The following is a 22,093-nucleotide window of genomic DNA, read 5'->3' as shown; positions in this document are numbered from 1 at the left end:
ACTAGCAAAAAATTCCCTTTTCAGACATTCATATTGACTTCAAAACTATATATACTTTGAGCAGGAGTGTAAGGTATCCTTGCCTCCTGTATAAAAACACTTCTCACTTTTGTAATACTGTGTGTTGGGAAAGAAGTGTGTTGGAGCTGTTGAAGTGAAAGTGATTTTTTTTTCTATGCCAAATAAAAATATTTCTATTTATCTTTGAGTGATGGTTCAGAGCCCTGTCTGTCAATCTGGATGTGTTTGTCTGAAGGAATACCCAAGTAATATGTGCTCTAGACAACTGGACCACCTGTATGGAACCACTGAGATCACTGTTGCTTGGTCATAGTTCTCTTTCTCCTATTAAAGCATTAACTCACTCTAAAAGTAGCAATGTGGGATGCACAAATAGAATTTTAAACCCCAATGAATTAGTACAAATGTTGTAAAACACAAACACAATTTTTATACGTGTATTCTTTTGACCTGGGAGGTTTTACTGTTTAAAAAAACTAAAACTGAAACAACACACACACAAAAACTTCAAAAAGAAGCAAAACCCAAAACCACCCCCCAGCAGAAAAAACAGACAAAATAACCCACAGGCACGGAGAAAGTACCCACATTCACACCAACATGAACTCGTGACAGGTAGACATCCAAACTGCAGCAAATACAAATTGGTTATATTCTAACTGCTGTTCTGTTTTCCTCCATTTCTATTCTCTGAGGATAAAATTGCAGTGAGTAAGGCAAAATGGATGATGCTGTCTGAGCCACAGTGAATTACACAGAGCCATGTTCTTCCTTTGAATGCAGGTCCAGACACTGCTGCTCCACAATGCTGTGGGAAAGCAGAGAACACTTGGTGAAAACTTACTGCAAAATAAAGCATGTAAAGCCACAGGAATCAGTAATAGATGAACATACAGAAGATACTCGAGCTGTTGTTTGAAAAGTATTTTAATGACTCTGAAGAGTAATCTGAGTTCCTCTGCCTTTATCAGCACTGTTAGCAGATGGATGGTGCACTTGTTACCTGTGCAGGGGAAGGTGGGCCGTGCCCCCCACCACACGTGGGTTTGGGGGAGCAGAGCCCTGCACACCCCCTGTGTTAGACACTCCCAGCTGTGGAGCCATTCATAGCATCTTCGGAGCAAACTAGAAATGTGTGGGGGTGGAATAAACACAGACTGTAAACCAAAAGCATTACACATCTCCGAGTGCTGTGCCAGGCACTCCGGGAGGGATGCTGTTCCCAGCCCTCAGAGCTCCTGCCAGCACTGCTCCTACAGGCGCAGGGGGAGAGCCAAGGGAGGTGTGGGCTGACCTTGCTCAGCTTTGGAGGCTTAGATAGGAGACAGCTTCTGTCCAGCACTAAGAGGATAGTTAGTGAGTAATAACAGTGGGAGAGGATGCATAAAGGAAAAGGTTTTAAACTAATTTAAGATTTCAGTGTATAGCTCAGGTATGCTAACATTAGTTTTCCTGGTTTTATACAGTTAAATGTTTTCGGGAATTTTGGGGGTTTTTTGTTTCGAGTCGGATTTTTTTTTCATGGAGGATTTTTTTTTACGTTATTTTAATTAAAACTGAAAACATCAAGCTCTGCTGTGGGGAGAAAATTTTCATAATAGTCTTGGAGTGTTAGATACCTGCTATGAAAACAATAATAATTAAATATTGCTAATGGGGGAAGACTCATAAATTGTGAATCCTTAATTTCACTAGATATTCCAGAATAAACCAAGTGAAATAAGGTACTAAAGATATCAGTCTGAACAGGTTCTCCTAACTCTGCTGACCTTGATCCTACACTGAGCTAGTGTGTAATCTGTAGGAGGCTACTCAGAGCAGGGAGTGGAGGTGAGCACAGTCCTACATTTAGGAAGAGTCTGTCTGTCATCATGCTGTGCTTGCTGTGGAACAGAAGTTTCCTATAATATGAGGGAGCACAGCACTAAGTATTTAATTAGCTGAGGTCATATGTCACCTAAATGTTCATCAAAGATATGTGCATTTTATGCCTGCACACTTTACATGTGAATTTATAAGTTGATATTTGAACATAAACTGATAAATTCGGAGTTTCTTCTAGCAACCCGTATAAGAATTAAAATTGCCACTTTTTAGGAATTTAGAATTTCTGCTTAAGCACAACCTGATGAGTAGCTTAGCACACCCAGGGCCACAGTGATGACAGAAGTATGACATGAATTTCTTCACTGCCTTAATGTATTTGTAATCATTGTAATGGGTTATGTCAGTAGCAGTGTCTTATTCCCAAAAGTGCTGTTGGCACAATGCTGGCTTGTGGTATGATGGAGCCCTTGAAATGAGATTAGAAGGCAGGCTTCTAGGTGGTTATAAAATGAAACAGTTACCAGGTAGGTGCTGTTAACAGCAAGGCTTTTTCCTCTGAGAAGCAAATATGTTCTTGCAAATGCCGTCATCTTCCAGCTGTAATGTAACTATGTTTTGATTGTTTGGTAGAAATGTGCTCAAGTACTTGACAACTTGCTATATTATTTCAGTGAACTGGGCTCCTGACAGACCTCTCCTGGATTTGAAACCTTTAAGCAAAGGGAAGTTAAGGAAGAAAAATAGAAAGTGTATTTTGTAAACATCATGGAACTCAGAGAACACTTGGATTTCCTTTTTGAAAGGATAGATTGGGAAACAGAACTCCCGTCTAAAACAGTAATAGGACAGTACCTGCTCAGAGGCATAACTGGTGTGATTACCTGTCAGTTGTTAGAAGGAATAAGCAAGGAAAACATGCAAAAAAACCGCAGAAAACAACCAACCACCAAACCATAGTTCAGGCCGAAAGCAAAAAGTTAATCGTCAGTCATAAATTCTCATTTTTTGTCCTGGTTACGCATTTTCACTTTGATGGAGCTTGGTTGAGGATGTCTTAAATTTTGAGCAACCAAACAAGTGTATATTAAGTGCCTTCACTGAAGTGTAGAAATGCTTTGATGGTGTCCAGTTGGAAAACAGCAGAACCACTTGAAAACCTCGGCTATGGCTGCATGTATTTTGTGATGGGTTAGAGCAGGAACACCTGTCAGGAAGAAGTCAGTTTCAAGTTTAACTTTATTTTTTTATTTCGCAAAAAAAAGGTTTCTACTTGTTTAATGAGACTTGAGGTTTTTGCCTTTCATTTAACAGGATTTCATGGTACAGTCAGGATTTGAGTTAATTGGATTGACAGAAGACTTCTTTGTATTCAATATTTTAAAAGGTTGCTTTTTCCATTCTAATTTCTACAGTATCTGTGTAAATAAGTGTCTTATGAGCATATCAGTCTCAGACTTACGGTTTAATTGTACAGTGTCATTAAAACAGCTGAAACCGATGCTCAGGGCTGTGACAGGTTCAGGGATTGATTTCAGAAAATTTTTCATTATGTGAAATGTATGTATAAAGTAGAAAAGTTACAGAAGCCGTATCACTCACTATGTAAAAGTTTTATTCAATCTGTGAAATTAATCTAGCAATCATGCAGATTCCAACATCATTAGCAAGTCACTTTCATAGGATTATGAAATGTCTCCTCTGACCTATTCAGATTTGTGTTGAAATATTTATTCCTGGTTTGAAACAAGTTTGTTACTGTAGGGCAGACAGAACGTGTTATACAAGTGAAGTCAGCTGTAACACGAATTGATAGCTTTGATACCAGCCTTTGTACTTGATTGATGTATATTTATTTTGGCAGGGATGTTGCCTTAGATATGGTCCTTCCTCCCTTCCCATGGTCTCCCCGTTGGCTTCCGTACCCAGCTCCCTGCTCGGCATAACCGCGGTTGTACAGCACAGCTGTCGGGCACCGCTGGGCTGGAACAGGCACCTGGGAGTAGGAGGCAAGGGATGCCTGAGCTGGCACTTGTGCTGCGAGAAACGAACATCAAACGATGTCTGTATTTCATCTGAAATCAAGTACTTAGATCTGTAGAAGGATTTTGCATAAGTGCAAACTAAGGATTACTATTTATCATTATTGCCTTTTTCATCTTCGTGTTATTATAAAGTAATCAGAATAACCTTTGAAGTTAGGGAAGGTACTGTTTTTCCCATTATATAACTAGCTAACATGAAGCACAAAGAGGCAAAGTAACTTACCTAAGATCAGGCTATTCAGTAGCAGAGCCAGAAACACAATCTGAGTTTCTTTTTGTTTTATAATTCAAGTTCTGGAAATTTTTTCTTTCCTTTAGGAAAAAAGAAAGGTCATTTATGCATATGTGACGTGCACTTGTGTGCCCTCATACAGGATGCAGTTTTCTGTTTGAAGAAGGTCGCTCCAGCTGGTGCCTTGGAAACAGAAGCTGTGTGTCAGTGGAGCCTATTGATTTTGCTGGGGTCCTCCTGAGGTTAAAGCCTTTCTCCTCTCTGGGCCATTCTCACTGTTTCAGCTTCTGCCCTGCCCATTGCTGGCCCTGCTGCCTCCTCTCGTCTCTGTTGGCCTTGTCAGGTTTCCACAGCCTTTTCTGTCCTTTATTTCGCTCTGCTCGAGGATGTCTCCAAATCGCTGCATCTCGTACCTGTGAAGTATCTTTGAGGAAGAGGTTCTTCCTGCCTGGAATGCAGCTGAATCTCTATTTAAGCAAGGACAGGACAGAGGGAAGGAGCCATTGCTAAGGCCTCTCAGCAGGAGACAGGAGAGGTTCAGCTGCTCCGCTGCCCTCCTCTGCTCCCAGCATGGACACATGGTAGAGAAATGTAACCATTATTGTTATCTTATAGTTACAGAAGACTTTTAAAATATTTTTGAAGTCCTAGAAAAAGAATCTGGTAAAAGTTAGAAATTATATGTCCATATACAGATGATGACTGGGGAAAATAGAAGAGAATGAGGGAGGATTAATGGGAAAATGGGACATGTACTGTCATGTTAGACCCTCTCCTAAACCATGATAGAAAGAGCTGGAGCAGATGCATACCTTTTGGAGTACCACAGGCATTATTTGAATTGGCATTAGCCAGACAAACACAGTCTTTAGTAATTGTGAATGTTTCTAACATATCAGACAGATTTAACTCACAGATCTGTAACACAGGCTTTCAAATTTAAAATTGCAAGCCCTTTTGCATATGAGAATGTACACTATACTGAGTTGTACTGGAAGTATAAAAAATGTTCTTGAATTAAAACAAGCAGGAAAAGTTAAGGTTTAGTACTAAAATACTTGCTACGCTTGAGGATTACAGTTGAGGATTACAATATTAAGCTGATTTAGGGCATGAGATCTGAAGTACTAGGACATAAACCAAAAGTGCAATGAAAGGTTTTGTCATAACTTGTTCTCACCCTGTTTGTATTGATCTTGGGTTTACACTTGAAACAGGTTGGCTGACTAAAATTTTGCTATAATTCAGATTTCACTGCATGCTTAGGGAAATGATTTTGAAATCAACACTCTGTGCAATCGTGTCCATTAGATCAGTTCATTCTTCGTTGCCTGTTGCTAAGGTTGACAGGAGAAGAGTATTCCTGAACCTCAGAGATGTGCAGCGTTATTGAGAGGACGCGAGTGCTCGTTGTCCCTGCCCACACCAGAGGGGAGTGCAGAGCTGGCAGTGGGCAGGAGCAGCATCGGCCTCGCTGCCCGTAAACAGGCACCCGCCGTTCCTCCAGGGTGCACCCAGCAAGGACCTGCTGGGACAGGCCCAGACATCCCACACTGCCTGGGCTTGGCTCAGCCTTCCCACTGAGCAAATGGCTGGCAAGGGGGGGACCTGGCTTTGTGGGAGCGAGGGGAGCACGGCCGACTGGTGAACAGCGTTCCTGGGCTCCAGCGCTCTCGTAGACTTGGAATATGTGGGCGCATGGGATCAGAGCTGCCTTTTCTGAAAGATGAGGGGGGTTGGTTGCTTGCTTACCCATACAAAAATAGGCGTTTCAGTGTTTTGATGTAATTTTTTGGGCTCTATTTTTAGCGCCTGGGAACGTTACAAACATGAAATATGCAGCCATTGATCCTGTTGAATTTAAAAGAACTTCAGATGTCTTTAAGGAGGCTCTCCAAAGTGCTCATTTTTTTCCATTGCAGCATATGTATTTTTTGATCCAGTGTTTTACAGAAGCTGGAAGTGTGCCATTATGGTAAAGCTGCTGTTCGGTTTGATAAGCAGTAAGTCCTGTTGGTCCAAGATTAATATAAGGGAATAATGGAAAGGTTGTTCTCAGCCTTTTTATTAAAAACATTTCTCTGACTGTTTTATTTCAGTATGGAAGATGTCCCCAGTATGTGGTTAAGTGCTCAAATAAGCTTTCAGTTACACTTGAAGGCAAGGTTGAGGTGCACTCAAAAGTAGTTTGCCTATGGAAGCGAGGTATTTCTCTTATCTCTCTAGTAATCAAATATTTATTGATATATAGGGAATTTCAGAGAAAATAATCTAAATTTAGTTCTGTGATTGAATTGCTATTTATTCTACATACATCATGATTATGAGGGTCTATTCAATAGTGTTAGAAATAACACTGAAGATCCCTGAACTCACAGGAGAAAAGGCAGAACAGGAAGTTTTGTTGGGTTTTTACGAACTTGTGAATTCCTTCTGTACAAATGTGACAAGCTGCTAATTCACCTCTTTGTATCTAGTCATCAAAGAAAGAACAGGTAGGGATTGCATAACCCACTTCCCTGCCAAGAAATTACCACTCATGCTTCATTTTTAAGTTTCATGTATCAGTACAACCTTCAGTATTCAAAATGAACAAAAAAGGCCAATCTAATCCCCACAGCCTGGCTCCAGACTGGGTGCTTGGGGGCAGCCAGTTTGCCAGAGGAGGACAGAGATGCTGGAAAGGATTACACCTCTTGGACTGCCTTGACTCAGGGACAGCGAGGGAGCCCTCTTCTTCAACACAAAGCTCAAGTACAAATTGCATTTTCCAGCAGCAGATTTTTGAAAGAGATCTGCCCACTGAAACGCTGCCATCACGAATGACTGACTTCTAGCTGTAGCGGGATTTCTCTGGAGCATGTTATGGGAAATAAATTTTACAGCCCAAGCTGCATGATGTTTTCAGGCACTCAGTGAGGAGGCAGATGGGATCTGTGGTGCATGGTTGCCAGGTTGTGATGTTACTGCAAGTCTCACGAGAGACTGGTGCTTTCTTACAGTCCAGGTTCCACACAGTGATGCGATTACGTGAAAAATGGATTAAAATTTTAGCTCTCCTGATGTGGAGAAAAACATGAAAAGATGTGTCACAAAGGACACCCCATGACAATAAGTATATAGGATTTTATATAAAAAGTATAAAATATGATGATGCTAAGTGCAAAGTGGAAGCATATTGGTGACTGTTTAAATCTTTTCTTCAAATATTGGAATGATTGGAAGCAAGTGCAGATTTTCTGTTTCATCCAAGCCAGTAGACTAAAACCAGAGATTTCTCTTAAGTCTGGGGAAAACATCCATTTTCAATTATGAATGAAAATTGCCTTAGAGTTACTGGTTGGCAGGATTATTCTGTTAAAGAATGTTGCACCATCTCCCACAAAATACGCAGTTCCCGTTGTGTTTTTCATCTACATGAGCACAAGTGCTCAGTCCTCTTCCATAGAAGTTATCTTGCTGACTTCATTGTGCCTTCAAGTGCCTTCAAGAATTCCATGTGAAATAGTGTTCATTACCTTAACTTTGGTTAAAGTACTGAAGGTGGTCACGTTGATAGGCATCGGATACTTACATTTTATAATTCTGTTACAAAATTTGGGCATGGATTTTAATTTTATTAATTATTTGTCAAGTACTTACAGAAGGATGCAGCCTTATTTCTCATGCACAGGCTCATAAATCAGAATTAGGATAATAGCTGTTTTAAAACATGCACTTGTCAAAGGTTAGATAAAGATGTTTAAGGAATAAAGATGTTTAGGAAATGCTATCTTTGTTCTTTTCATCCTTCTTAACAATGCAGAGGTTTAATGGAAAACTGGCAATAGCTCCTGCTGGATTTCATTGTAAAGGACTGTAGAACACAACTTTTAAGGTATTCCAACCTTGTAGTTCCAGCTTAACTAAAATGTAGATTTAAATGCATTTAGTTAAATTGGTGTAGAAGGCCATGTGATGGGATTCTTGAATTATATGATAGTCTGATCTGTGCCCATGATATTTTTGTAGACACTATCTTTTAAGATATCTTTTGGTATCTTTTCAGATACTGTTAGCCTACCAACATAGTTTTTTGTTACAAGTTATCAGCTTATTTTTTTTCTTTCACATTTTCTTCCCCGTGCTGAATAAATTCTGGATTTACATAAAATAGTCGGAGTCATTTTGGTATAGTGTTTATATTGGAGGCTTTCTTGTCAGTTGCTCTAATGTGATGAAGACTGAACTCTCTTGCTGCAGGACAGAGGTTCAGAAATGAGGCAGTAGTCAGTTGTTTGGAAAGAAACGTTGATTACTGTGCAGAAAAGAAGAGAGAAAAAGACCTGATTAAGTGTTTTGGTTTGGTTGGAATGTGCTGCTAGAATGCAGTTAGGGATGCATATTCTACATGTTGTAGAGGATTCCTAGAACATGTTTAATATAAGCTTTGTGTAGACAAAACAGACAAACAGATTGTGATTGAGATCTGTGGGCCTTTGGAAAAGATTGCTAAATGTATGTTTTTTCAAAGGACCACGATCTTACCACTGTCATGAAAGTCATGCAGGGCCACTGTGAAAAGCAATGTGACTTTAAAATCAAAATGAATTAAATACTCTTGAAAGGTCTCTTTTCTGATCTGCAGAGCATATTTGCAGTCATCTGCAGCTGAAGGCCACATTGCCCCCACACTGCAGCCTTCCATCTCATGCTGCGTTGGTGACTGAACCATAAGCTTCTCCTCATCCCTCTGATCTCATCCTCAGTATCATCAGGATTCCTTAATGGAAGAGCAACTTCTGCAACAGATTGGCAATGAACATATTGAATCTATCACATCAAAGAAATAGTTGTAGAATGGCGTGAAGACTCTGCTTCTTTTTAAAGTGATCTGTATGGGCAGATCTGTATGGGCAGATCTTTGAGTCTCTGTGTAATCTTGCTGGCTTTGATCAGAGTCCATACAGCTGCAGTTGTTTGGAAAAATCAGATGTTACTGTTGTGCTGTGAAGGTTAAAGGATGGTGTTTTCCTTGCTTGTTCGAGACTAACACTGCTACTTACTTGTGATTTGGCAAATTAAATAAACATTAGTATTTTGGTACATATCAGCTGTAAGACCACTTGGTTTCTGATACACAGCTACCACAAATTCTGTTGGAACATAGGTAGTTATTTTCAAAACTGATTTTAATTATATAGAATAATTGTATGTTTCTCTAAAATGTTTTTATACAATGCTTCTCTAAACTTAAATACACACATATATTTTCTAGAATTATTTACTACTGTGTGACAGATACACAGCTGTGAGTCATTTACATGAAGAGTAGGCAGATTTCTGAAAGTGGAATAAAAAGCTTTAATAGCAATATAGAGATCTGGTGGAAATTTATGTGCAAATGTCCTTTATTATATGATCACCACCATGTAAATATATAGCTTTGAAACAACATTCTGAAGCCTAAGGTTTCATATTCAAATGTTTAAATATTAGAAGGAAACAATGTCATTGCTTGCACAGTTTCAAGGCCATATCCTTTTGTGTGTTTATGTTGGGATACAGCCTTTAATTACACAGTCAAATTTTTCCCCTTGGGATTCCTAGTTTTTCAACTTGGTTAACACTTGCTGCCTTTTCTCGTGGCTGTCTTAAGATGTATCATCCTAACAGTGATCTCTGTAGTGTCCCAGGGAGCTCTTTGGCCATCACGATGTAAAAGCTTTGGTGTAGCAGCAGAGAGAACTTTTCTGGACAGCTTGGCAGCTGTTATGAGGAGGAGACTACCCTTCCTTCTCCTCATTTTCTGTTCTCTTCATACGTTCTGATTTCAGTGCTAGTATCAGAGCAACAATGTGCTGAACAGTGAAGTAGGAAATACAAAAACTGTGCATGGGCTCCTCACAGTTTGTCAGCCAGGCTGGAATATTTTACCTTCACAGCATGGACGTCAGTGCTTGAACTGACGCAGTAATGCTGGTGGTGGTGAGTTAGTTGGTGCTTTACCCAGACTGGCGAGGGAGGGAAGATATATGGGGGGTGTGGGGGAACTGAGGGGATGGTTGTCTGCAGGTTTTACAGTATTTGCTGATGGGAAAAGAAGCTAGAAGAGTCACACATCCCCTCTCTGGCTCCCAGAAAGGAGTTCCGTATATTTACAGACTCTTTTGCCATTGGCTGCTGTTACCTGGTTTTGTCTGTTTTCTCAGAATGTTCTTTCATCATAGGATAAATGCTAATTTTAAAGTATGGAAACAGGAAGCATAAAAAAGAGGCTTTAATTTTTGAAAGTTAAATTACAAAGAAATAAAAGAAGCTTTTTCAAGCATAGGCACAGATTGGAATACTTTTGCATTAATTAATATTACAAGCTTGCGTTTAGGGTGGACGAGTTAATTTGAAGGAAAAACACTGTTCTTCCTGATGCCATTAGCACTGTTAATATTCTTCATTCTGTGTCATTCCTGGAGAAGGCTAGGAAGGCAGCAGTTGAACAGTCTCCATGTGCAGCAATATAGAAGCTTAATTTTAAAAACTTAGTTTATCAAAGATACTGTATAAGTGCTTGGAAACTATTATGGCAGTGATGCCTGAGAAAAGAGAGAGAAATGCCTAATGTGTAGAAGTGCCTGCAGGGAGTGTCCCACGTGCAGGGCTGGGTTCAGCCAGATGACTCACATCTAACCGAGTGCTAGAAGCATTCCCCTTCACGGTGTGCTCTGAAATACATTCCCAATTATTTGTGTGTACCTTTGACAAAATTCTCTCCATACACAAGGGATGTTATACTTGGGTTTTTGGAGCCCAAAAATAAGCTCTTGCTTGATGATGAGGTCAGGATGCTTCTGGGAATGGTGGCTTGTTGGTTACCAGCTGCTCCCCAGCCAGGAGGAGGTTGTCTCTGTTAAGGAGTAATGATTTGTTTCTTTTTCTGATTTAAAAAAGAAAAGGAAAAAAAATACTTATGCTGTTTGCTCTCATATTTGTTTGTGATGGGATTGGTGGACTTCAGTAAAATGCTGACTGCTATCAGAATTACTGGCAAAATGTTTCAAGATAGAAGAGTGTATGTGCTGGGTTGTCTTCTAAATGGTTTCTTCGTACTGTTGCTTGTAGAGTCGGTAGCCCTGGGAACTGTGCTCTCCTATCCCATCCAACTGGGACAAGATATTGACTGTTAAGGTGTTTAGGGCCTTCCAGTGGTTTCTCTTGGTTTTAATTTTTTGTTGTGGCAGATTTTGACTAGATCAGGGAGCCTAAGTTGAAGCTGGAAATAAAAACCTCACCTGTACTTAGCAGTGAAAGAAGCACTGCACTAACCTTGCTTTGAGTTACAGTAACGTAACCTGAGGAAGCTCTGCCAATATCTTCTGTGTGCAAGTGTAGGTAGAATTTGTCTCCACAGTCAACTCCTTAATCATTGGATTTTCTAGAGTCTGCAGCTAATTCTGCTCATCATGCCATTAGCTTTTTTATGTTAGACGTTAGTTTAGGAATAATACTGAGATACCAGCACTTCCAGTCTGAGATTTGAAGCCAGTGTTGGACAATTTATTTTTAATTCATTTCCTATTTGTCACTAAAGAAAAGCCCAAATATTGATGATGATTCCGAAAACTAAAATGAGATTCTTGAGTGGTTGTTATGAATGTTTAAAGTGAGTTTATACAGTGACATGGTGAAAAAATACAGAAGCTGTATGGCAGGTGTCCAGGCATTGTAAATAATAAAAGCAGAGTCCACTGATTGTTAACAGTTTCAGACCAAGAAAGTCTTACTTCAGAAAAATTTGTTTCTGGACTGTAATGCATCTGGAACTGTTGATAGGAGATTTAATATCAAATAAACTTTCATACTGAATGTTCTAATTGTAAGAAATCGTGGTTGTTTCAGCCAGGGCTGTAAATTCATGGAAGAAAGCATGAAAGGAAGCTTCTATAGATTTTATATCCTTGTTTCAGCAGTGCCTTGCTTAAAGGTCAGTGATTACTTTTATTGACCCACACTGATGTGTCTTTTGGTGACTTAGTTAAAATGCATCTCCAAATAATACCAAGAGAAATATGACTTTTGTGCATATGTATATATAAAATATGTATTAATTACTTAGAAGTAGATAAAAGAGGAAATGTAAACCCTGCAAATGCCTTGAGAGGTCCTTTCTGGCTTTGGCTTCTTATCTAGGTGTTTAAAAGTAAGTATGGTGTAAAAGAGTGAAGATGACATATAACCAAAGAAAAAAGATGGATTGATAAAATTAGTGAGTTAATGAGAGTTTTTTTAAGCTTTGGAAGGTTTTAAAGCTGAGCAGATAAGTGGCATAGCCTTTTTGTTCTATTTAAGAAAGATTGATAATCTGACAGCGTTACAAAAGTTATTGTCGTACAGAGCAGATAAGGGTGAATAGAAATAACACGTTTGTGGGGGTTTGGGATCTGTCTGGGCTTTTTGTCATTATGGGGTTTTTTTCTCCTTTTCTCTTTATGTAGATTTACAAGCAAAAGATAGTAAAACTGTCCTTGCTGGGAAATGACTGGCTGTCACATGCAGTGTTTTACTCACTCATATTGCATCTTACCATTCCATTGAGATGTTCATTTACACTTACTAAGAAATTTGTAGTTATTCTTAAATTTATAAAGGTTGTTCAACAACCTGACAGTAGTAACTCGCACTGTAGGACTGACTTGGCTGTTGGAATGTTGACAATGTTATTTTACAATATTTATAAGAATTGAAAATTAGTTCAAGATTAGCCAATCTAAGATTCATTAAGAAACAACTCTGCTTAAAAAAAAAGAAATATTCTTTTCTCTTGAAGGCCAGGGAGATTCTTTGAGGTTACCTGATGACTGCACAGCTACCCACTAAAGAGAAAAATCCCGCAGAGGGGATAGTACAGCAAGGAAGGAGAAAGCAAGATCAGTTTTCTTTGTATGTTTTTCTATTGCTGGTGGGCACAAAACATTTTTATCTAGAGATTTTCTAGTATCTCTTCAGCCTGCATAATGCCACCATTCACAGGCTTCTATGGGAGGTGTGCCAAGGCAGCCAGAGCTGCTGAAGAACCTGTTGCTCGGGATGCCCTTGCCCTGGGCTATGCTAGGACTGGAGGAGCAGCAAAATCCCATTCCAGGCTAGAGGAGGGCCCTCCTGATGGAGGCATGTTGTTAACCCTTTGATTGTACAAAAAACTAAAGCAGAGCAAGCAAACTCAGGCATCAGATACCATTTGGCAAACAGTGGTGGAAATGATTACTGGTTACTTGGCAATGGGAAGGTTGCAAATGGCTGTGCTCTAGTTGTGTGGTCAAAGGAAATACAGCTGAGATTATAGAAAAAGGTCAGTCTCTCACAACCTGCATCTTCTTAGTACACGCTAGGCACTGTCTTGAACTGATGCAAAACCTGCCACATTTAATATATATTTTAAAAGATAACCCAATAACATGTAAATTCCATTCATAAAAATAGGAAAGTCAAAATTACCATTTCCCTGCTAGCAGTTACTCAGCTTCTTATATTTGTGTAATGTTTCATAAAGCTTTGTATGATGCAACAGTTTCCTTTATGATGTTGTGTTTTTTAATATATATGTATGTGTATGCTTTGAATTCATAATTTAGGTGACAGTTGTAATGTGAATCTTTTAGTCCCCTTGCAGTGGAAGTCAGAGCTCTTGTTCCACGTTACAGTGCACTGTGGTGATAACTTACTTTCTTAGTGAACCAAAACCAGTAGTGATGGTATTTCTTTTGACAGAACAAATTTAAATTTGATGGTGTTGTGATTATCACAAGCTCCTTTTATTTAGATGGTGTATCAGATATGAGCTGCATGTTGGTTTTGATAGGTGATTTTTCACATACTTCTGTCACAGCTGAAAATCTCTCTGGTATTCTGTTTTTACCAGCTTTTTATTATTTTCCCTTGGCATTATGGTTATGTAAGAATGGAAGTTGTTTTCTTTTAAATTTGCTTTCTCTTCTTATCTAGTTCTCTTGTGTCTGTCAACACTGGGCGTTTGAATAAGTGAATCATGTTTAATTTCTTTTAAACGCAATACAAGAAAAGGGAAGTTCTCGGTTTATTCAGCTAGTGTAGACTGGGATAAATTGTATTTCAGTCTCACCTAAAAATTTATCCAGTGTTTAAGTCTTGAGTGCATTTTGTATTTTGTGGTTTTAGCATAGTTAGGTCTCATTACAGTCTTTTAAGGAGTACTTTTTGCAATATATAAGACAAGTTTAAACATAGTTCCCAAACTTGGCTTTGAAGCCAAAGTAAATGAGGTCTTGTAGGGCCACATTCCAGTGATTCTAACATCAGAAGAGTATCTGCACTAATAAATTATTATATTAAAGGGGCTGGATTTTTGTGTGTCTGCAAAAAGCCAGACTGGGGTCTGACATGGGGGGAAGCATTAAGCTCACTCACTGTTCAAGATGCTAACAAATCTTTTTATGAAATCTTTTTTCCCCACTGAGGGGAAAAAAACCACAAACCCAAAAAACCCCAAACCTGAAAAAGCAAGATACATTTTGACAACAAATCAAATGCTATTTCAAAAAAGGCTCAATAAAAAATAATTATTTAATTTTGTTGAGTGTTTTATTTTTTCAGGTTTTCTAATACTCTGCTATAGTCAGTGGAGATACCTCTGTCTTTTTGTGAATTGAGGAGTGAGAATTATGCAAAAAATTAGCTGAGCACTGACATAAATCAAAACCCCAACGTATTTTGAAATATTTGCGTAAGTGGACTTATGTATGTTGTATATATTTGAATGCAAAACATTCAGCATTCATCACATTTGCAGCACAATTAGCAAACTCTTTTAAGATTTTCATCCTGGGAAAAACAATTAAAAAGCCTTGTAAAGGTTACAAACTTGATTCATACAGGAAACTGGGTTAAGGCACAGATAGCAGAGCAGGACTGCATCAACTTGGCCTTGTATGGCTGGGCTGAACTTTGCCAGATCAAAATTCACTTTCTGCTGTCGGTGCCTCTCTGTATAGGGCAAGGGAAGACTGGGAAAAGCTGTTGATGAATGTGCTCAGCTGTGTTTTATCAGCTCTTTTGCCATCCCTAGATTTTGAGAGGAAAAACAGTTTAGTGCATTGTCTTACAGTGTACATTTTTCCCCCTCACTGTTGTAATAACAATTACATGTTTATAGTGTTGATTCTTTCGAATTTACAATTAAAGAGTCCTCATCTTGTTTGCTTTCAGATTCTTCTCATTCTTTTCATCGAGATGAGACTATTGTTATTGCCCTGGCATCTGTGTCTGTACTGGCTGTTTTGATTGTTGCTCTGTTCTTTGGATACAGGATGCTTGCAGGTAGGGATTGACAGTCTTTTTGATTTTGTGTTTTTCAGTTGTTCTTTTGGCTATTTCTCAAAGTTATACTTGTCTTCTGTTCTCCCAGTCCCTATTATATGCTTGTACATAATGCTCCCCTTTCTCCTCTCTGACACTTTATGGTGATATCCTTTTCATAACAGTTCAGAGGGATTTATGATTTGTCCAAGCTGGCATTTTGGGACTCATTTTTCTTCCACAAATCATCTGCTCAACACAGCTTAAGTGAGGTGGTGAACATGCTTTATAGTTATTGCCAGTGACTTTGAGTTTTAGCAGATATCTGTAGTATATGTAGTACTTGTTATGTCCTTGCCTACAATATGTATTTCTGCCAAGTCCCAGGTAAGTTGTATTATTTTCATTTGGAGCATGTCAAAAAGGAAACTATCTGATTTGCTTCTCACCCTCTTCCCCAGGAGATCGTAAACAAGGTTTGCACAGTATGAACATGATGGAGGCAGCAGCATCAGAGCCCTCATTGGATCTGGATAATCTAAAGTTGTTGGAGGTAAATGTTCAACTCAGTTTTTAATCTTAATTTTTTTTCGATATAACACTTGTGGTCATATCATCTTTCAGGTATAGTTACAGAAATGAATGTATCAGTGCTCCTGTAATGTTTTCTTCACAGTTTAAAGAAGAAATAAAAAGAAAAAAAGGGTTCCTGCAGTTATATTATTTTGTCTGATTTTGTTAGCAATATTGTTGGAATTAGCTAGAACATGTTCTGCCTCAAGAACAAAAGAGAAACACTGGGAGGTAATTGGAATGTGCTGTATTTCAGCCTTGCATCAAAAGATCCATCTTTTTGCTTGACACCACTTGCTCTGAGTACAGTATCGTACTGTAGTCATTTGGAATTCTTCAGTAACATTATTGGAATATTGAATGTACTGTAGATAGGGCAGTATATTTCAGTAGTGGTGCATTTATGTATAGTCATTCTTCACTGTGGGGTATGATCTATCTCCATGGCAACTAGAGGCCAACCAGAACACTGTACTCGGCTTGGTGTTAGATGTATCATCACAAAACTGCAAAATGCTGTGCTTCCAGTTGAAATGCTTGATAGAACATATGGAATTTTAAAAAACTCTTAACCAGAAATAAATGAGTAGAATGGCTGAGATGCAGAGAGTGGTACTTTCTTCTTTTTCCCGGTAGAAACCACACCTAGAGATGCAGACTGCAGACATGCAGTGTGGGCTGTGCTAATGGTGACAACAGACTAATCAGCAAAGAAGCTTCAGTGCCTTCTGCCAACAAAAAAGTATTTGAGGCAGAGTTTACAAGAGTTTAACAATGTGTGTTTGTAGAAGTGTGCAAAGCCCCACATGAGAGTACTTGTACTGATATGCAGTCTCTTGCAGAAAGCAGTGACTGCATTGGTAGAGAGATCTACTGTGGGGTCTTCTGTCCTGTTTCTTGTATCTGAAGGAACTGACTCCTCACCCCCAGTCATAGGGTGTTGCAGGACAAATGTCTTAATCTGTGCTTGCCTTTTGACTCTCTGTGGGTAGAACATGTTCTGGGTTTGTACCTGGAAGTGACTTGCTGCTGCTTTGCAATCCGCTGACATGAAAGGACTGAGAAACGAAAAGTCTCTCCCTTAGATAATACTTTCATGTTGAAAACTTTCCTATCAGACAGTTTTATCATTTTTAGAAACATTACTTTTGTTATCTGTTCTGTTTTCCATTCCTGCTTCATTTGTAAGAAGTATTTAAAAAGTATTTAAATTTAGAAAGTAAAAAGATGGTTCATGAAATCCTTACAGTTCCATGTATAGGTATTCCTGAAAAATATTTTAATTCAATAGGTGCTTAAATTCTTAAGTAGTTAAAATCTTTTGAGCTTTAGAAATTAGGACTTTTCCTGAAGGTGGTGCTGCATTTTGGTTTAGGGCAGAGATTGCATCTTTCTTCTTCAGTTGCCATGGAGATGGGAAAGGCCATTCTGTGAAGACTGTCTAGCATAGTGGGGGCTAGAATAAAGATTCACAGGTAGCCAGGAATTAATTGTTCCCTTCTGTTAAAACCTGTTTACCTCTTTTGGTATCTATTTTGCACTCTAAATGTGTATTTTGTTATTACTAACCTAAAAAGCTCAGCTTATAGACTGTCCTAAACCTAAAATGTTTACCTTGATGTCTGTGATCTCTGGAGTGAAATAAAATTGATCACATAAAAGCTATAAATGTTTAGTAGGCAAAAGTTTAATAAAAGAATTAACATCACAATAGAAGTGTATTTTATTGATTCTGTATATAAAATTGCTGAATAGATTATTTATTATATATTTACTGGCTCTTCAGACTATAGTTCAATTTAGTAAGACCCACACTGGCCTGTGCTGAGTTTTCCAGCTCCAAAATAGCTTTTATGACAGCATTCTAATTCTGGTTTTCACCACAAAGTATTTACTATCTTCACTATTTTTATAGTGCAAATCAGTATAAAAGTTGGCATACAAATTTTGTGGAGTGAAAACTTGGGTTTTGTCTTCATCTATTATTTAGTGAACTGACTATTGACATTTTTTTTTGCAGTTGATTGGCCGGGGACGATATGGAGCAGTGTATAAAGGTTCCCTAGATGAACGTCCAGTTGCCGTGAAAGTATTTTCTTTTGCTAATCGTCAGAATTTTGTCAATGAGAGGAACATTTACAGGATTCCACTGATGGAACACGATAACATCGCCCGCTTCATTGTGGGGGATGAGAGATTCACTGCCGACGGCCGGATGGAATATTTATTGGTGATGGAATATTACCCCAATGTAAGTGCTTCAAAGGAATCAATTGGCTTGGTTTGGAATCCTAAGAATAGCCACATAAAAAGGATGTACTTAAGTTTTTGTCAGTGCTTTTCATTGCTCTTTCTTGCTCAGTAATGTAAAAATAATCCATATAAATTACAATTTTAATGAACCTTAATGTGGTTTACTGTAATAGTCTTTAAGATTTCTCAGTTAGTGCTACCAAACGTAGTCTTACAAATTCTTAGCTGTAGTATTTGGTCTTGGTTATGGTGCAGGTATTTTTAGTCAGTTCCGTCCTTACTCAAGAACAGAATTTGGAGAGTTGTTTTTACTTAAAAATAATGTTATAAATTTAAAACTTTTTAGTATTAAAACATTTTCTCTCTCTTATGGTAGTTAATGACTTCAGTAGCTGCAAATAGTGGATTTTTTTACAGTGAAATGTAATAGATCCAGTATTTTTGTCAAACTAGTTTGTGGTACCATAAATCGTGTTGCCTTTTTATTCTGTTGTCTGCTGTACAGCTTTCTGTGACATACTGTATTTATTTTTCTGTACCATAAACTGATGAGGTAGGACAAGTCCTAAGAAGGCAGCCTTACTTTCCAGAACCATATCTTCAAATCTTAGCTAACTGAATGCTTACATCCCTTGAATTCATTGAGTTCCTAATGCTCTGTGTGTGTGTGTGTGTGTGTGTACACACAGAAACAAAAATATTTTGAAAACACACAGTATAAATCATCAAATGTAATGTATATGGGGGTTATGTATATGAAAATGCAAAAAAAATTACGTTTCGCAATTTATCTTGGGGTTTTTTGCCTTTGTATGGGAAAGAACTGTAGTTATTCACTAAACCATTTTTTAATGAGCTTTTTGCTCTCAAGTAAGCCAAGTCCTATTGTGTTTCCTCCAGGGTGTAAAGGTGATGGCTGAAGCCTGCTCTGTTATGGTAACAGGAGGACAAAAGCTGCCTACTTGAGTAGCAAGAAGGAGCAGAACAGTGATAAGTACCAGTAATGATGGCCTGTCTTAGGGTTTTTTAGGCTCTGCCTATAGTTCTGTTGAAAGTTAAATGCACACGTTTAAATACATACCTAAATATGGGTGTGTATTTACACACACATATATATATTATATACAAATTTAAGGCAGCATAGCACAAACATATAAAGAGTATCTTAACTGAAACTTCTAAGTGAGAACACATTTGATCATGTCAGCTTGTAAGAGACAGGCATCTAAGGAGATTGCAGAGACTAGAAATGACCATAGGAAAGGTCAGGTTTGCCTATACCAGATGGATGGTGGCAAAGCACATCAGCTCTGGCAGAACAGGCTAATTTTCAAGTAATTGAGTTTAGTGAAATCAAGTGAATATTCTGTTCCTGCGAGAGTATAGCACAACTGTCTTCACAGGTGATCTGGTTTTGCTGTTTCTTGAATGAATGGATTTTTAGGGGAAATGTACTTTGGTTGAAAATAATGTCTCATTGCTTATATGAACAGGATCTGATTAAATGCACAGATGAGGCTTATGACATCATGTTATCAGATTTTTTTCTCAATATGGCATTAAGAACAGCAAGATTAGTCTAAAATCAATCCACTGGTTGTTTGGAAGTCATTGGAAAAAGTGCACAGCAGGTGTAATTAATGCACAGTGTGATCCTTAATTCAGGAGCAGATGTTCTGCTGTATGTGGAGTTAACAGCAGAGAAGGAAGCCTGCTGTGGCAGCCTCACTAAAAGGGAATTGCAGCGTTCAAACTGGAACCATAAATCTGATTTCAAAAAGGACTAACCAATACAAGATGTGCAGGTGAAATATTCCCCACCCAAAACATCATTCCCCATCAAAATACTTCCCTTCTTGGAAATAAGAACACACAAACCAGAACATTTTCACACAGAAGATTGTTCTTGATGGTGCCTTGGTGAAAGCAAGACAGATAGGTTTGACCCAGATTGCATCATTATCCAAACATGCCTTCAGACCAAAGGAAGCAGGCAAGCAAGTAAGGAAACATAGGTGTATTTATCAATCAACAGGCTGTTCTGGTGGTACTCTGACATGTGGTGGGTGAATAAGAAAGCTGAGAGGGATGACATAGTAGGAGATAGGTAATAGCCACAGAACTATTGCCCCGGTAGTCAGACACTGATGTCCTTTTAGAACAATGGAAAAATTGTTGTAAAACACAAATAGAATCTTTTGAGTGTTAAAAGCATCGATTTTATCAATAGTTAGAATCAGAACAAATGTCCCCGTTTTAACATGTAACTCATGACTCTGACAATTACAAATATATCTCTCTATAAATCTTGACTAAAATTTTCCTGATTGTCATTTATATTGAACTGAACTAAAAGCGTAAAATCACAGCCCTCAGCTAGCTTAAAAATTATCTGGTGGCTAACAGGCTCTGCAGCAGAAAGATCTTGAAGCTGGTTTGAGATCTTTGTGTAGTGAGTATTTCTCAGTCACACCATGACAGCAATCCTGCGGCCTCTCTTAGAATGGGCTGGAACCTCAGCCTGCTGAGCCAAGAAAGTCTGTTACTGCACCCAAGTTGCTGACAGTTGGAGGCTAATCAGAGTGCTTGTGTTTCTTAAAAAGCTTTAAACGGTAAGAAAAAATGAGAAGTTCTTTTAACTCATTTCTAGGTGGATTTATAGGGGTTTTTATGTGTTACAGAATCTATTTGAATTTCATATATTTTAAAAAATATATATATATACTTGTGTAAACCGGTATGAGTGACATTTGGTCTGTGTTGTCACCGGGGAGGTCATCGGTTTAAGGCTTCCTTGTTCTGCACAGACTAAGTCTGAAAAGGTGTAAGACTCTTGTGATTCTATTAAGGAGTGTCAACAATTTGGTTTTACTTTAGCACTGGATTAAAAAAATGTCTAATATTTTGGTCACTTTAAATTCTGGTCTCTGTGTGTCTCCATCTGAACTGTGCACGCATTACCTACCTGAATGTCGCCTCCAAACAGATTGAAATGCCACATACCAAATTTTTATGAACCAAATGTTAAAGAACTAATTTTGCAATAACATGTATTTAGTTGCAGCTGTGATGTGACACATTGATGCATCTTTGAGATTACAGATTTAAATAGGCAAAATCAGGGTAGTTTGTAGTTATAAAAATATCCCAATAAATATGCAGAGATAACTGGATGACTTGTTCTTCATGAATAAGGATTTAGTTTATTTAAACTGAGTATATTGTCACTGGGGACTGTGCGTAAGAACTGCTCAAAGTTGTTGTAGTTTGCAGGGTCTGGCTCTTGTTTTGGATTGTGGTCTCAGTTTCTAGAATATCTCAGTATTCTAATTCACACCCTTCCTTCTGGTTTTCTTGGAGATTTCACGACAAACTACTAGAAAATCCCCCATTTTACACATGTAACTTCTCTTTCAAGAAGAGGGGAACATGACGTTCTTTTTTTCATGTTTCTTCAGTGCATGTGAAGTCACTCCTACTCTGAGTTACCTTAGGGGTTTTTTTGTTTCGATACATAAATAGATTATAGCTGGGCCAGTGAGATATGTTGAATATTCTGTAAGTGCCCACATATGTATGTGGGTCTAAAGCCCACATAACCCAGGCTGTTATGTCTTCACTTACCTTTCTTCTGTTCTGCAACAAGATTTTTATAATTAATTATTTCTAAGGCAATCCCTGTTATTTTGTGATAAAATTTCTATTCCACTTTAGATAAACCAAACGGCAGCACTAGAAATTAGTGCAACTTTGGTCCAGTCACGGGTTTTAGGATATGTGAGTAAACACAGAAGCAGTTGCAGGTTTATACCATTCAGGAGCAACGGATAAAACTGAC

General features: G+C 38.3%; 1 protein-coding gene across 2 annotated transcripts in view; it reads left to right on the top strand.

The window, feature by feature from the left end:
- Positions 1-22,093, top strand: part of BMPR2 (bone morphogenetic protein receptor type 2) — a 108,579-nt gene that overhangs the window by 66,266 nt on the left and 20,220 nt on the right. For both annotated transcript variants that reach the window (XM_039389632.1, XM_027731565.2), the window contains exons 4-6: positions 15,340-15,450; positions 15,891-15,982; positions 18,023-18,253. In XM_039389632.1, coding sequence (XP_039245566.1) covers positions 15,340-15,450; positions 15,891-15,982; positions 18,023-18,253 — 434 coding nt within the window. The remainder of the gene's footprint in view (positions 1-15,339; positions 15,451-15,890; positions 15,983-18,022; positions 18,254-22,093) is intronic.

Source organism: Pipra filicauda, unplaced genomic scaffold (assembly GCF_003945595.2).
Source record: "Pipra filicauda isolate LSUMZ 115617 unplaced genomic scaffold, ASM394559v2 scaffold74_size2892960_pilon, whole genome shotgun sequence".
NCBI lineage: Eukaryota > Metazoa > Chordata > Aves > Passeriformes > Pipridae > Pipra > Pipra filicauda.
This window is presented reverse-complemented; position numbering and strand designations above follow the sequence as displayed.